At 44.4% G+C, this 15,703-nt stretch overlaps 1 protein-coding gene across 11 annotated transcripts in view; it reads right to left on the reverse strand.

The window, feature by feature from the left end:
• Positions 1 to 15,703, reverse strand: part of SEMA5B (semaphorin 5B) — a 363,514-nt gene that overhangs the window by 161,034 nt on the left and 186,777 nt on the right. For 10 of the 11 annotated variants that reach the window (XM_073305098.2, XM_073305088.2, XM_073305090.2 and 7 more), the window contains one exon: positions 14,493 to 14,698. In XM_073305098.2, the coding sequence (XP_073161199.1) occupies positions 14,493 to 14,646 (154 nt within the window). In that variant the 5' untranslated portion in view covers positions 14,647 to 14,698. Of the gene's footprint in view, positions 1 to 10,243; positions 10,418 to 14,492; positions 14,699 to 15,703 lie in introns of those variants that run through there. The other variant, XM_073305100.2, reaches the window with a different exon arrangement.

Below are 15,703 nucleotides of genomic sequence, written 5' to 3' on the forward strand. Positions count from 1 at the left end.
TCCTTTTATGACCAGAGGGCCAAAAACTGTGCTCCCATTTGGTGCTGATCATAGGGACCGACTTTGAGATTTCCCAGGAGGTACTCTACCTCCCTGGTCCACTCCAAGCCCCGTCCCCACTTCATCCTTTCCCCCAAGACCCCACCCTGCCCTTCTCGCCCCTTCTCCAACCCCTCCCCTCACTCCACCCCCTCCCCCCAGCACCTCCTGCATGGCTGAACAGCTGATCATGGCAGGCAGGAGGCACTGGGAGGGAGGGAGAGACGCTGATCAGCAGGGTAGCCGGTGGGTGCTGAGCACCCACAATTTTTTTCCTGTGGGTGCTCCAGCCCCAGAGCACCCATGGAGTTGGCACCTATGGTGCTGACAGTAGGGCTGATCAGAAATTTTCTGATCAATTCTTTGAAGCAAGATGTTTTGCTGAATCTATTACAAATCTGACACGACTTTAGTGAAAACACGAGTAGGTTACCATTGGAAAGCTGCCAGTGTTCCAGGGTCCACAGTTCTGCAGCAGAGAGCCCTAGCTGGAATAGCAACCATTATTCAATGAATAGCATATGTGACACTGACAAGAATGTCAATTTCACATATTCCCTTTCAGGAACATGTTTTCAGTGTTCCCAAACCAAATTTTCCAGGGTCTTCGGTTTGCAAGATCGTCTGCTAAAATTTGCACTTTGAAAGCAAATTCCAAAATACTGAAATATCTTGTTAACCGAACACCCCCCGCCCCAAGTTTTGGCCGGATGAAGCTGGAAGGATAATTACGATCCAGCACAGTAAGGGATTTCAAAGTGAAAGTTAATGTCTTCTATGTACTTGCCAATCCATGGAGCAGTGATCCTTTCTACCCACCCACCTGCGATCATGCTGTTATGTTCTGCATGACATAACAGATTCAAAATCAGCCCACTAGAGCTTTTAAAATCCGCACATTTAATTTATATGTTAAGTATGGGTTTAGGTGCCTCACTTTAGAAATCCATGTTTGAAAATTTCGGTCTTAATGTTGTGGGGGGAGGGATAGCTCAGTGGTTTGAGCATTGGCCTGCTAAACCCAGGGTTGTGAGTTCAATCCTTGAGGGGCCCATTTAGGGATCTGGGGCAAAAATTGGAGATTGGTCCTGCTTTGAGCAGGGGGTTGGACTAGATGACCTCCTGAGGTCCCTTCCAACCCTAACCTTCTATGATTCTTTGTGCCTCAGTTCCCCCATCTCTACACAGGGAGTAATAATGCTTCCGAGTCATAATGCTTCTGAGTCACAGGGTATGCACTGTTTGCAAAGCACTTTCAGGTCTTGGCATGCTTTGAAGGGGCTTCAGAAGTGCAAGGTATTATAACAAACGGCTGGGTATCTGCTGGTTAACCCCAAGCCCTTCTCATTGCAGCAATCAGGAGGGATAGATGAAGGCTAAATCAGACCTGGAGCCACCAAAACCTTGAGAAGCACCCTGGACACTCTTCACCTTGTCTCCCATGTCCCCTTAGCCTGCCCTGCCCTTTCCCAGACAGACTCTTTCTTCCAAGCTTCCACATTCCCCAGGATGTTCTCATGTCTCTCACCCACGCCTGAATTGCTCCTGAGTGAGTGATCTCCACCCACTGTGATCAACTGTGCACTGAACCGTGGCCTGGTGCTCTGACTCAGTGCTGAGTCAGACCCCTTATGGCAATGGATTTAAACATCCTGCCTCAGGGCTTTTCAGTGGGAGTCATGGGTTTCCTGCACTGCTCAGGATCGGGCCCTTAATCTTCGCAAACAAGCATTCATATCACACTAACCTGGCACATGGAATGCATGTACCCTCCTCTGCTATTCAATACAAAGGTGTGAGGTACGGAATAATTCAGCCAGCCTAATCTTCAAGCACTTCCACCTACTGAGCAGTCCTCTGAGACCTTTAACGGTGTGCTAGCACCAGGGAGGCGTGATGCTTTCACCTCTGGCGACGTCCTCACTAATGCAGCTTCGACTTTTCTTCCTGTAGCTCTTTAGCTGCAGAAACATTTCTGAGCCAAGCAGCAGAAGCTGGAAGAATAACACCTTTCCAGGCAGGTGAACCAGCGTGTTCATGTTGTCTAATGCAGGAGGTCAAACACTGTCTAAGGTGGAGGAAGGGAAGGTCAGCACATAACCATAGAACCTTTCAAGGATCCAACTTTTATGCCATAATTTCTCTGTTTTCCTTCTCTCCTACCAACTATTTCCCCCTCCCCCCAAACCAACCCACTATTATAATTCACTGGCAAGAAGAGGATTTCCTCATCTGCTGTTCTAAATGAAATCTCCTCACTACGGAGAGGCCCAGTCCTCAGCTCTTCCTTTTGATAGCAAGCTCTGACAAATCACAGGTAAAAGAACAACAATCCTAATGAAAAAGCTGTCAGTGGCTCAGTTCTTGCCGCAGACAGTTTAAACATCAAGCAAGCCTATGAAATAACAGGCACTGTCCCGCTTTCTATTTACTACTGCAGGTGGCACAATTTATAAAGAAACCTTTCCTGATTATTAAATTAAAGGCTGAAAGGAATAATCTTCATAGCAAAATTAAGCTTTTAAAGGCATGTCGCTGGAGATTATTAAGCTCAGCGTGGTTCCCAGCTAAGACTATCTAACTGCAAGTGATGGGAATTAATGCCAAACGGCACATTATCCTCCCCAACCCTCTTTTCTATTAGAGTGAATGGATAAAGTGGAATGGAAATCCAAGCTGCGAGAGAGGATGTAGGTCTTTTTCATTCGACACATTAAATCCTGTCACTCAGACCACAGGCATCCCTAAGGGCAGCTCAATGCTTTTATTTTAAAATGAGCCTCACTTCTGTGAGAGTAAGTGTTTGGCTGGGCCTGTCCCACCTTAGCAAAAGTTTACACATATGGACCCAATGAACTCTAGAGTTTGCTTGCATTTGACCTTTCTCCAAGAGCTGATTTTTCAGAGCTGACTTTTTCATTTGGCTGGAAGCCCTCAGTGCTGAGGCATGTTTACCTTTGCAAATTTATCTGTTTAAAAACACTATGAAAAATTAAAACCCAACGCCCTGGCTCGGCGTGTCAGCAGCAGGGGCAGGAAATCTAGGAAACAAATGACTTAATGGCAATCTGCTCATCAAGGCCTCCTTTGTGCTTCATGTTTCTATTTCCAGGGGGTTAAAGAGCCACATTGTCGCTTTCTCCATGTTAGTACCCCAAAGTGTAATGGTTTCAAATACAGCCCATGGTCTGCAATGTGATCGAGAGCCCCTGAACTTTTGCTGGCCTATTTGCAGGCCAAGCTGGTTCACAAACATGGCTACAAAGACCCAGGACCTTCATAAAAAACATCAGTCCTCCACGCATGCACAAAGGTGGGGAGAAAAGAGAAGGAATTTGTTGCATTTTTTAGGCTGGGGTCAGGCACAATGCCATTTGGGAGGTTAGCCACTGATCCTGCTAGCACTTCATTGTGCATTAATCACCTGAATGTAAACAGGATGTGGTGAAAGGGCTGGATCTAAAGACAGCTGAAGCCAGCGGGATTTTTTCCATTAAGTTTGGTGGGCTTTGGATCAAGCTCTAAATGTGGAAATTGTCTCATAAACCTTGTTATGATCACACTTAATCCCATGTCTCCTCCAAAATCCCCTTTCTCCATCCCATTCACACCTTGCATGTTTATGAGTAAAGAAGCAGGAAAGCAGAGGGCTTGAGACATCTCTGCATAAAGGATTCCACCTACAGTTTAATTTCACTTGTGCCCACATAGAGCCTCCACCTGCACTGGAGTGCAACAGTCTCGTGCAACCTGCTGCACACCGTGTAAGGATCAAGATGTTAAATACCTGCATCCGGAAAATGCAAAACCCTCTCTAGGTGATAAGTAGTATTCCTATTAGAGGTATGCCGCTGTAATCCACCATCACTGTACCCATTTATTCCCTGTTAGAAATGAGAGGGTAGCACTGGAACACATAAAAGATAGAACAGAAACATACTGAAATAGGCAAGATTGGAAATTAATGGGAAGGAGTCCCCCAGGACCTCACTCCAGAAACAAACCCAAAGCAGAAACTCCGTTAATTAGCCTTCAGACTACAGATTTATATTATATAAAGTTCCCATAAAATAAAGCTGATTCAACATTAAAGGCCTGCATAATGGAACAAATCATACTATTCTCCTAGGCGCCTGCCATAAATAAATACCTGCTCTGCCAACACTCAAACCCACTTTTGTACAGGGATAACCTGACCACACATGGAGTGGTTTCCTAAGTGTCTCAAGACGCCCTCCTAAAAAGATTTAAACTGGCTTCACTGGCTGCATGTCACAAAACACGGAATGGGTATTTTTCCTGGTGCCTGAGTTGTGTGCATGTGAATTTAGCCTCCATGGAAGGTGCGCCTATTTGACAGCGTTGACATTTGTTTATCCATAGAACAGGTACAGTTAAGGCAGTGGCCATGAAAGTATCTCACACGCACCCTTGTAATGTGTCTCAACTCTGACAGGGAGGGACCACCTTTAGTTCAGTCTTCATGCCCACTCAGCCACTGGCCTCTCGGTTGGGAACGGTCAATTCTGAATGGTCTTGCATTGCACTGGATCCCACCGCTGACCAACAGATTTCCTTGTAACAAAGGTTCAGGTTTCAGGCTGAATACAGTGATGATGCCTCCTCCCCAGCAACAGACCCATCTTTGAGGCCTCTAATTTACTTCGCTGGGTGTGCAACCTCCTGTAACTCAGCCCACTTCAAGCTATCTTCCCTTGGAATTAGCCTCAATGGTGGCAGTGGCTTTTGTGATCTGGGCTCTTTTCTGCTACAAACTGAACTGAGACCATGGTCCTCATTTTATATAAACCGCTGAACAGACAGCATCAGACGGTGATAACTTCCCATCAGCACCAGCAGAGACTGGATCAGCACCAACAACCTAGAAGGGAAAAGGCTTTAGATGCTACCCCCAGGCCCCTGAGGTCAGTGTGCTTTGGTCATTGCAGAGAGATTCCCTACAGCGTCCACATAAAATCCTAGCACCATCAGTGAGACACCACTTTATAATTCCATCATCTAAATCTTCTTTACAGCTTCCTTCTATCAGCATGGACATTTTCACAGCTGAATAAAAAACTACAATTGTCTTACAATCCTCAGACCACGTAATCTTAATATGTGATTCACTGTCAGTTTAATAACCTCCTCCTTTGAAATTCTGAATCTCTCTCTGTAGGTCACACTATGGGGTTAGTGCAATAGTCTTTGGAGAACTGAGTTCCAATCCTGTGCAAATGAGCTGTGTGGCCTCCTCCTAGTCCCTATTGTACACAGCGCAAAACCAAACCACAACGTGGCAAAATTAGCAAGGCAACTGGAAAAATCTATAGATGCATTGGCAAAATTGCCTAAACAAATATGCCAACATTCAGACTTAACTTTACTCCTGAAGCCAGAGATCTTGGTGTTACCCTGCGTTCTCTCACACACACACACTTTGCTATATTGTCTTAATTGTGCACTAATCACATCCTTGCCTCCGATGAATCTTGTTGCATCCGATGAAGTGAGCTGTAGCTCACGAAAGCTTATACTCAAATAAATTGGTTAGTCTCTAAGGTGCCACAAGTACTCCTTTTCTTTTTGCGAATACAGACTAACACGGCTGTTACTCTGAATCCTTGCCTCAGTGACTGCAATTCCTACTTCCCCTGTCTTCCTGAATCCCTGCTCTACAACCAAAGTTCCAGGGATTCAGAATGCTGCAGCCAGGCTACACTCTTGTTCTAGGAAATGGGGCTACATCATCCCAGGATTGCTGGCATCCTTTCCACAACTCTCATCTCCAAATTCAATTCAAAATTGCCTCTCAGATTTTCATATCTTCCTTGATTCCCCCAGCCTCCTTCTAGGACCTCATATCTACCCTCCTGTAACCGTAGCACCCTCCTGGCCAAGATGGGGTCTGCTCTGCAGGCAGCTCTGGCCAAGGAACGCAACAGTGAAAGTCCCTTCCACCCCAGGAGCACCTGTTCCAAACACCTCCTCCCAACCCCCCGGAGGGAACACACACAAGAATAGTAAAGTGAATACAGGAAAGGGAAATATTTATTCACAGAGGGATGAATGGAGAAAAATCAGGGGAAAAGACAGGGAGAGTGCTAAAACAGAATTGCATTCAACACAAGGCCCTACAGGCCCAGTGGTAGCACAGTCTGAAAGGGCAGACACCGAGCAATGTCTGCACTCCGAGTTCAGGAGTCCTGGGCAAAATTCCAGTCCAGTGCTGAGTCTTGAGTGCTCCTGGTCGTCTTTGGAGCCAGTGAACTTTCCCCAACAAACCCCTCCAGGGCCCTCTTCTGCCACTCTCTGCAAAGCCACACAGAACGACCACCTCCCCACTTAACTAGCTAACAGCCTTCCTCCTTATACCCAGTACAAGGCCACAAGCTCCAGTACTCCCGGCCCCATGCAGCTCTGGGCAGCAGTGATACTGGGTCCAGCTCCCATCTGTCCTTCTTGAGCGATTCCTCCCTGGCCTAGTGCTCCTCCTGGCTCCTGTCCTGGAGTGTCCCAGATCCAGGTAATCAGCACTCCCCCGCTCAGGGCAAACATTTAAAGGGGCCATGCTCTCTATACCCCAAAGGGGTTATAACCCCCCCCCCCATTTCACTCAGTCTCATTTCCCTCTCATTTCCTGCCCATTCACTCAGCTCTTCCAATACTGGCCAGCTCCACCATGAGAGGAACAATGAGCAAACTCAGGATGGCATGAGAGCCACATGGAATCTTGTTTCCACCGCTCCCTTCCCTTGAAAAGCAGTGACAAAGGAAGTACAGGAGCTACCAGTGCCCCCCACAGCCCATGCTGTCCAACAGCAGGCAGGAAGGGGCAGCCTGGATGGAAAAAGGGAATAAAATCCCTGTTCTCTCCCAGCACCAGGAGGGAGAAAACAACTCTTCTCCCCTTCCCTCATCAACCAAGAGAAGGAAGGAGACAGCAGGCGGCTCTCCTCCTTCCCAGCAGTAACAGAACAGAGGAGCTGAAGACCCACTTCGTCACTGAGTGGAGTCACAGAGACACAGTGTCATTGCCAACCCAAGACCGCTTTGTGGCGCTCACACTCTCAACAATCCACAGTAGTTCCCTAAACTGAACTTCCCATGGTCCTCCCATCCTAAGTTACAAGGAAGAAATGAGACCTTGTGACTTGAGCAGAGACCAAGGAATCCCAATAACGGCTCTGACACGGAATCCCTTTGTGGCCTTGAGCAAGTCACTTAAACTTTTCAGTGCCTCAGTTCCCCGGACTGCAAACTGGGGTTAATGACTCCTCCTTAATTCACAAGCATGCTGCAAGGCCTAATGACTTGTAAAGTACTTGCAGGATGTGATGTACGGCAAGACTATGTGTTGGTACAACATAACATGGATCATCTCAAACCTTAGGTTCCTAAATAATGATCACTTTCTCAAAACAGGAGTTGGCTTGCCAAATTGTTGCAATATGGACAGAGAGGAACTTATTCCAAAACCTCTTCACCGTACAAGTACAATTACTATTATTTATTAGCTTTTTTTATTACTATTGAGCAGCCAGTAAAGTGTTGTGGTCTGTTTTGAAGAATCCCCAGTGATTCAAAGCCCAGGTAAAGAAATGCCAGATAATCCCTATGAGCTAGATCATGACAATACAGTCTGCTCTCATTCGGTCCCTGGAGCACCCTGGGAAGGAGATTGTGAGGCAGAGAGTCACATCTGCCCTCCTGGATCCCTTGCTGCTCCAAGGAAGAAGTAAACTCCATAGATCTATACCAGAACAGTGTGTGCTGCCTGATGCACTCTAAGGTGGAGCCAAGGCTCTGCCATCCCCCTCCCCTTCGGGCCCTCCCAACCACTTGCACAATGGGGGTGGGGGGCCTGCCGCAGCTCTGCAAAGCCTGCTGTGCCCCTCACTCAGCTATCTGAGATCTGGGTCGCCAGTAGAAGGCAGTAAGGGGACTTTACACCCTATTACTAACTTGCACGGCTGCACTAGCCAGACTACAAACTGGCCCCCAAGTCAGCTAATTTAGAGCCTGTTTGTTGCTTTAAGCACATTCCAGGGCATTTAAACATTGTGACCCATTGTCTACCGAGACAAGCACTGAAGCTGTCACACAATCACATTCATTGAGAAAGATAAAACTAGTTGCCCATGCATCACTCATTGCTTCTTATGACAATCTGATCCATTTAATCCCTCTTTTCAGACAGGAAGGCAAGTTGCATCTTGGCTCTCAGAGCCACTGGCATCTGATGGAAAAAAAAAACAAACAAAAAAAAAACACTCTTGTCATCACTCAACCTTTCCAGCCAGCTTCTCCCACATCTGGGGGTGGATTTTACATTACCTCTACACTCACGTCTATGCCAGCAATTTTGTGCCAACAGATGTGTTGTATAAAATTCAGAACCACTATCTCCCCGATCAGATCCTGCAGAGTCCGTAGAGACTCAAATCCAGTTAATACATATGTTTTAGACAAATACAACTTACTAGGCTCCACACAGGTGTAACTGGATGAAAGTTTATGGCCTCTTTTATACAGGTAGTCAGGCTAGAGTATCTAATAGCCTATTCTAGCCTTTGAATATATAAATCTATGAATGAACATCAACCTGAAAATCCTTTAGGATTGGGTTTTAAATCTGCAGATTGCCAAGGCCTTGATGATTCCCTTTTTATTAGCACTGGGCAATTCTTAGAAGGTTTTAAGTAGAGAGGCTCAAGCTGCAAAATTCAGACCCAGATTTCAAACACAGGGACCATATGGTACTAGGGCACATTAATGGAGAGAGAGGACCATTTGTGAAATGTAGTCCATGATCATCCTCCAGTATTAACTTTCACTTCCTGTTTGAAAGAACATCCAGAAAAGTTCGACTGTGTATTCAAAGCATTTCCACATGTATCCGGTCTGCATGCCAAATCTCCTGGGAACTGGCTTCCTACGAAACACTTCCAGTATTTCACAGCCTCACCTCTGTCTAGTGCATTAGTGTGACCCATGGTGAATGTGAGTTATAGGCCCCTCTCAGTACTGAGGATACATGCTTGTTACTACCTAGAGAGCATTAGCACGAGGTATCGTCTTATGCTTTGAGTTCTAGAAGTCCCCAAATCTGTCTCCTGTGTGTCAGTCAAGATGATGGCTATTACATCAGTACATCCACTGTGTGTACACATGGAAATCCAAAAAGGGAAAGCTAATCAAGCTGTCTCTAATCTCAGAAAGGTTATCCCAACCCGATGGCTTAACCATGGTAGAGGAGATTATTTGCCAGTTGTATCTATCCTTGCAACACTCTGAGCAGATAAAAAAAATGTGTGTTAGGGTTTCCAAGTAAGGGCTTGATCCTGAAAAGTGATGAGCGCTCTGGCTCTGCTTCAGCAAAACACTTAAACATGTGCTTAGCTTTAAACACATGAGTCATCCCATTGGCTTCAAGTTAATCATGTACTTAAGTGTTTTGGTGGATGAGGGTCACAGTGCTCATCATCTTCAAGGATCAATTCCCCTGATAGTTAAAGGATAGTATCAATTAAACAGTTCTCATACAGGGATACATTTAATTCAGGCACAATGAGATCTTTGGAAGGAAGGTGTTAGTGAAGTGCATCATGTTATTGTTATTTACAACAGAAGGTGTGTACAGAGGCTAACTAAATCAGTTTTGCAATACTATTGGCTCATAAACTGAATCTGTTAAGGAGCAACATTACGCAAACCTTAAAATCCAGAATGAGCTCTCTGGAAAGTATATATTTGTTTATATTGAACCACCACAGAAAAGTTGTTTTTTTCTGCTTCTCTTTCTTTTGCTGGGGATGCTGCCTGGGATTTGCAAAGCAGCACTGCTTATTAACAGCACAATTTCATGTCCTTGATCCGACTAATTCTGAATGATATATTCAGGACTCAAAGCAATGTTGCATGCAGCTGTTATCAGAAATTAAGCTAGTGGCACCTAAAAAACACCTAGCTGCTCTTCAAAACTCTACATGGATTCACTCCTCTATGCTACCTTTTTGACCTACTCGCAGCCAATTCCCTCTGCTCCACAACACTTCCTCGCGTGCTTCTCCTCTGCATCCCACACCCATGCCTCTTCGTGGTTGAGGGTCGCTCTTTCACTTGTGTTAGCCCATCTCTTTAGAACTCCCTTCTTCTCCTCTCTGTGAGAGGCTCTGAATCACTCCCCTCCTTTAAACCTTACCGTAAAATCTTCCTTTTCTCTGCAGCTTGTGAGCGACTCTCTCTGTTTCCAGCATTTTATGAATGAAGGGCACTTTTCCCAGACCCTTTTTATCCCAGAGGCCTTTCGGCACAGCACACTGAATCCTTTTTATCAGTTCTCATTGTGTTGATTTGCAAGGCTCGTACGACACCATTGATGAGTAAGCACCAAAGAAAAAATATTATTGTATTAAAAAAATACATTGTACTGTATAGCAGAAAGCTGTTGTGTGAGATTTTCAGATGGTTGCCAGAGAGCAAAATTACTTTCCTAACCATTGTTCAATTATTTATGACTTTATTGCTAGTAATTTCAAAACAAATTCTAAACCAACCCTGAGGAAGAAAATATCAGACTCATTTGCTATAGTTCCATTTTCAAGATAAAAAAAAAAATACTATGAGGTTTTCTAATAGAAAAAAGAAATCCACAGCCAAATGCCTTTGAGGTCAAATAGTCTGCACCACTGCAGTCTTAGGCACATGTTGCTGTTGGTCACCCATCAGTGTCACATTAGCAGCTAAAGTTTCAATTCCCTTAATGGAGATACCAGGGCAGCAACGGATTTTCCCATATTAACTTTGGTTTCCCCCAGATATTTGGCCAGAAATACCTCTCAGACTTCATCCCACAACTCTCCTCCTTTTTTAACTAAATTTTTGGTTAGGAATGCCAAAAATCAAGCACACTCAACATGAATGCAAATCTTTAGCAAAATTTCCTATGGGTTTTTCATACCTGGGTGGTGGAGTTCATGGATGATCGTGTGTATTGATTGGAAAAAAACACACTAACGGTAACAATGTATTAGTGACCAATTCAACTGTAGTGTGGGTGTTTGGCAGACTATCGCGCAAATCCAAGAGAAATAAATCATACTCCATTATCTTTCAGCCACGCAAAGTTAAAACAGCCTTTTGTTTCAGTACAAAAAGCACACATTTAATAGCTCCCCATAGATCTGAATGTTTGCAAGTTGGCCGGTTTAAAACAAAAATAAGAACAATGCATTTATATGCAGCAAGCTACGTTCATGCTACCCAAGTCATATTCATCTGGTAGCAGGTTACAATCACACATCAGCCCAAAGTAAAATCCCAGATTAGAACACTCCCAAATCAATTAAAACACCAGGCAACAGAAAATGCACCCGGACATAATTCAGGAGAGAGCAGGTACCTGCCAATAGGCCAAATTTTGCATGCATGGAAACTTTCACCAACAGTTATGATAGGACATGGAAAGCTGCCATATATAACACCCTATGTGGTTGGGGATTTAACAGTCTTAGTTACCTAGCTCAGTCCACCTCTTCCCTATGTATCAGCATACATATGATGGCTCAGGTCAGCTGAGGCAGTTTTGCTGACAGTTCCCCCACTGGGGGACCTAAGCAGGAACATCCCCCCCACCCCCAACACATACTAATAATTAATAGGGTGTCCCCTTAAGCTGCTTGGGCCCTAAGCAATTGCTTCGTCTGCTTAAGCCTAGCACTGGCTCTGGTCCCCACGTTGTGTATGCTTGAGGAGTGGAGGTAGAGGAGGAGAGCTGCACTACCAATATTGAAACAAGGACTCCCACAAATAGGTCCATCTTAGCCTATAATAACTCCCATGTCCCAGGGTGAAAGCACTGGCTGATAGGAGAGAACTAAGGACCCTAGTAATTTGTTTAGTCATTTAAACAACATTCTTTCCTAACCATAACCAATAAAGAAGGCAGCATGAATTAAAAAACAAAACCAGAGAGAAGTAAGAATTAGTAGAAATCTGACATAAAAAGCTGTTCTCAAGTGACTTCTGGCTAAGTTTGGCAGATCCAGGAGATTCAGAATGGACAAACACATAACATATCTAATTCTACATACCATCGCACTGGCTCGGACTTTGTTCCTGTGGAATGGATAAATAAACCTCGATAGGACACACCTTGCCGCAAAAGACTTACAATACTAGTAGACAAGACAGAGAGTGGTGCCCTACCTTGACCCAACTTATCAATAACCAAGCCAAGACTAGAACCCAGAGTCCTGACTTCCAGTCCAGTGTCCTACCCACTAGACCATGGGCAACAGCTATGGAGATGTATGGGGTCTTGGGAAAAGGAATCCTCCACCAGGCTGTGGAGCATCAGCCCAGCTGCTCCATAGGCTACAGTATCATCAGCTGCCCTTGCATTCCCACTACACAGTAGGTTATGGCCCATGGAACAAGGTATTTGCGGACCTACTGGCCACAACCCTCCTGCTTCATGCTGCCATGGAGAGAGCCTTCACAGAACAGTACTCTGCAGCACGTAAGATGTGGATTCCCCAGTCTGTTCCCCTTGCACAGCGGAACTGCAGTGGTTCCAATGCGTTCAGCACTTTTCATGCCCACTGGTGTCGGCGCCAGGACAGGATAGAGCCTTAAGAGCTGTGACGTGCTTTTTGGATGCATAACACTCTCGTCCATAGATTTTTGAGTGCTGCTTGTAGCTAAGGAAGGGAGGTGCCTTTAATTTCATTCTGCATATTTTCCTACAGAACATCTTCCGCAGGGCTGCATAACCTAGCACACAAGACTACAATGTACCGAACAATCACCAGGAAACAGGTGCAGAAAACAAACAATAACCATGAATCTAACCAAAGTTTAGAGGACCCATGTGAGGACATTTGCCTTAGATGGCTGTAATTTTCATCTCTATTTCTTTCCTATAATTGCCGGGCTCTAATTAATCCATACCAGAAAAGAGCAGCAAAAGGGAAAAGGAATGCTCTGGGTTTTGTGTGTTCCTGCTATGCCTGATTAACACAAAGCAGTTTGGCAAATGAAGACACCCATCTTGAGCATCAACATCTCCAACTGGCTTTTCAGGATCAGCATAAACATGATTCTAAACTTCACATGGGCTCCAGAAGCTAACACATCTTAAAGATAGATCCTATAAACTGGTTCTTTGTGAACCAAAAAAAAACCAACAACGAAAAAATCTGTCTTTTGGATAATATTAAGACACCCAACTTTTCTCTCTCTTTGTACTTGTAATATGCTCATTACTGTATTATCTGTTTAAATAGCCAATTAAGTTCCAACACATTTTTTAACCTCATGGATTTCTTCTTTCACCCTTCCCCAATAAAGCAGAAGGTCAGCATTATTAAGCAATTAAAAATCAAGGTTTATTTATGCATTCTACAGAAACAAGGTTCGAGCCAATGCCCTATTATGTACTGTAGGCTTAAAGTTTTGCTAATTTACTTTAATCCACTTAAACCTTTAAAGCATGGATAATGGAAAACAGACAAGAAAACGGTTTCCAAATGTAAAGACAATAGCTTCCTTCCCTCCAAAGAAGCATAAAGCCTTAGACAAGAGCCCTAAAAGGTCATCAAGGAACCCTTCAACGTCTCCTTTCTCCCTAGACACCCCATCTCAAAGGTCACAGAAGCCTCATTCAGATGCCCTCAGCAAAGAGCCTAACCACAGATGCAATGCAATCCCCCAAAGGGGAACCAAAATCAATACTTCAACATTTAGGAGGAAGCTACAGCAGGCAAGGAGGCTCAACGCACTATGGCAATGGTGTATGGAACTTCTTGCTCAGATCTGAGGGTGATGAGGGCCATGGAACTATATGGATGAGTAGACAGAAGCGCTGACGGAATCCTAGGGGTATCACTACTACACATAACAACACAGACCATTTATCTGGGATAAGGACACAGTTCTTCATGGGAATTCTTAAGCTGCAAGACACTAGTAAGAGGCCTGTGATGTTTTTATGTGTGGCACTGTCGGCCTCTGCAGTTAAAAAGGCTGCTCTTTTGCCTCTAAGGTCAGAAAAATCAACAAGAACAATGGAAGCAACTAGTGACTATTTTATTATTATTGTCTACACAATAATCTTGCTCTAAATGTCCAAAATAATAAATGTGCCTTGCATTCAAAGATCTGAAAAAACTTTCCAAGTATGAAATAAGCCTCATATTAGCCCTGTGAGGTTTCTAAGCATTATTGAACCCACTTACGGATAGGAAACTAAGGCAAAATTCAGCGAGTCGCCCAAGATCACAGAGTCAGTGGTAGAATGGTGAAGAGAAACCTTGAGGACTTATCTCCCAGCCCTCTGCTTTGACCTCGCCACTTCCCAGGACACAGCACTGTAGGAAGGACTTCAGAGCAGATTATCCTATTGTACCTTGCAATCAAGCTAAGACATCCAAGGGAAGAGAATCTCTTACCTTCGAAAGCAATGGTGGGGTGTTCTCTTCTGATGCATTGCTGTTGCTCAGTTTCAGGGTATTCAGGTGCATTCTGTGATGCTGAGAGATGAAAAGTGAGAAGGAAAAGGCTTGCCAATGACAGAGAAATGCCCTTTAATCTTGATACAACCATGATTGGAGGCCTGCTGCAGATCTAGCTTCCAAGGCAGGCCCTGAGAGGATACCTGCAATGCAAAGAATTTCATTTTAGGAAACATACATCCCTATCTAAAGTCTGCAACAAATCTCTGGGGGTGGTTTTCCTCTTTCATTACAAACCCACATTAACTAGATGTGATAATATTCAGTAAACAATACACTGAAAAATTAAGTGCCTTTATACAACTCCTAGCATGCAATACCAACAAAATTTGTAAAGATACTGAAATGTGCAAATACTCCAAATGCATGTTAATGGCTCAATATTAAGTATAGGCATAATTCAAGTAATGCAAATGCCATAATAAACTGCTTAAAGAGACAGTAGGAAAGAGGCACCAGGTAGCAACATTACAAATTAAAGCCATAGGCTATGTTTTATTCTTGTCCCTATGGGTTTTGAATATTGCCATAAAGATGATCAGTAACTCTTCACACCCTCTAATATCTGCATCTGCAGCAACTACTGCATATTACATCAAAAATTATGTTAAAAGAACATTAAGATTGCAAAATCAAGCACTCAGAAGTTAGGAAATGCCAAAATTAAGATTGCCCCAGCTCCTCAGCTGCTCCCACCGATTAATTCCCTCATCCCACCACACCCCATCCTATCTCTCTTCTCCTCTGCATTCCGGAATGGCTACTTCCTCCTTTCTCTGCCTCACTATCTGGCTTCCAGCAGTTTATTGAGAACACAGGAGACAGTCTGCCTGCTGCAGACTGGAGCATGCTCAGTGCAGACAGAATCTTTAGAGAATTTAGCTGCCGAACTAACAAGTTTCTACTGAGCATGTGCAAACTGAGATTTTTTTTCCAAAGGCTTATAACTTGGCCCGATGTGGGCAGTTTTTCATGGGAAGAGCAGAAGGTATGTCTCTGACACCAGGGCAACCCCCTCCCCCTGCCACATTTCAAGTGCCTGCTCCAAAGCAGGGGGTAGCTACAGCTTTTCAGTGAAATGGTTGCAAGAATTTTTTAAAACACATGCAAAACTATGTATTTTCCCCTAATTTTGTTCTCAGAAACAG

The sequence above is a fragment of the Lepidochelys kempii genome, chromosome 11 (genome assembly GCF_965140285.1).
Source record: "Lepidochelys kempii isolate rLepKem1 chromosome 11, rLepKem1.hap1, whole genome shotgun sequence".
Classification (NCBI taxonomy): Eukaryota; Metazoa; Chordata; order Testudines; family Cheloniidae; genus Lepidochelys; species Lepidochelys kempii.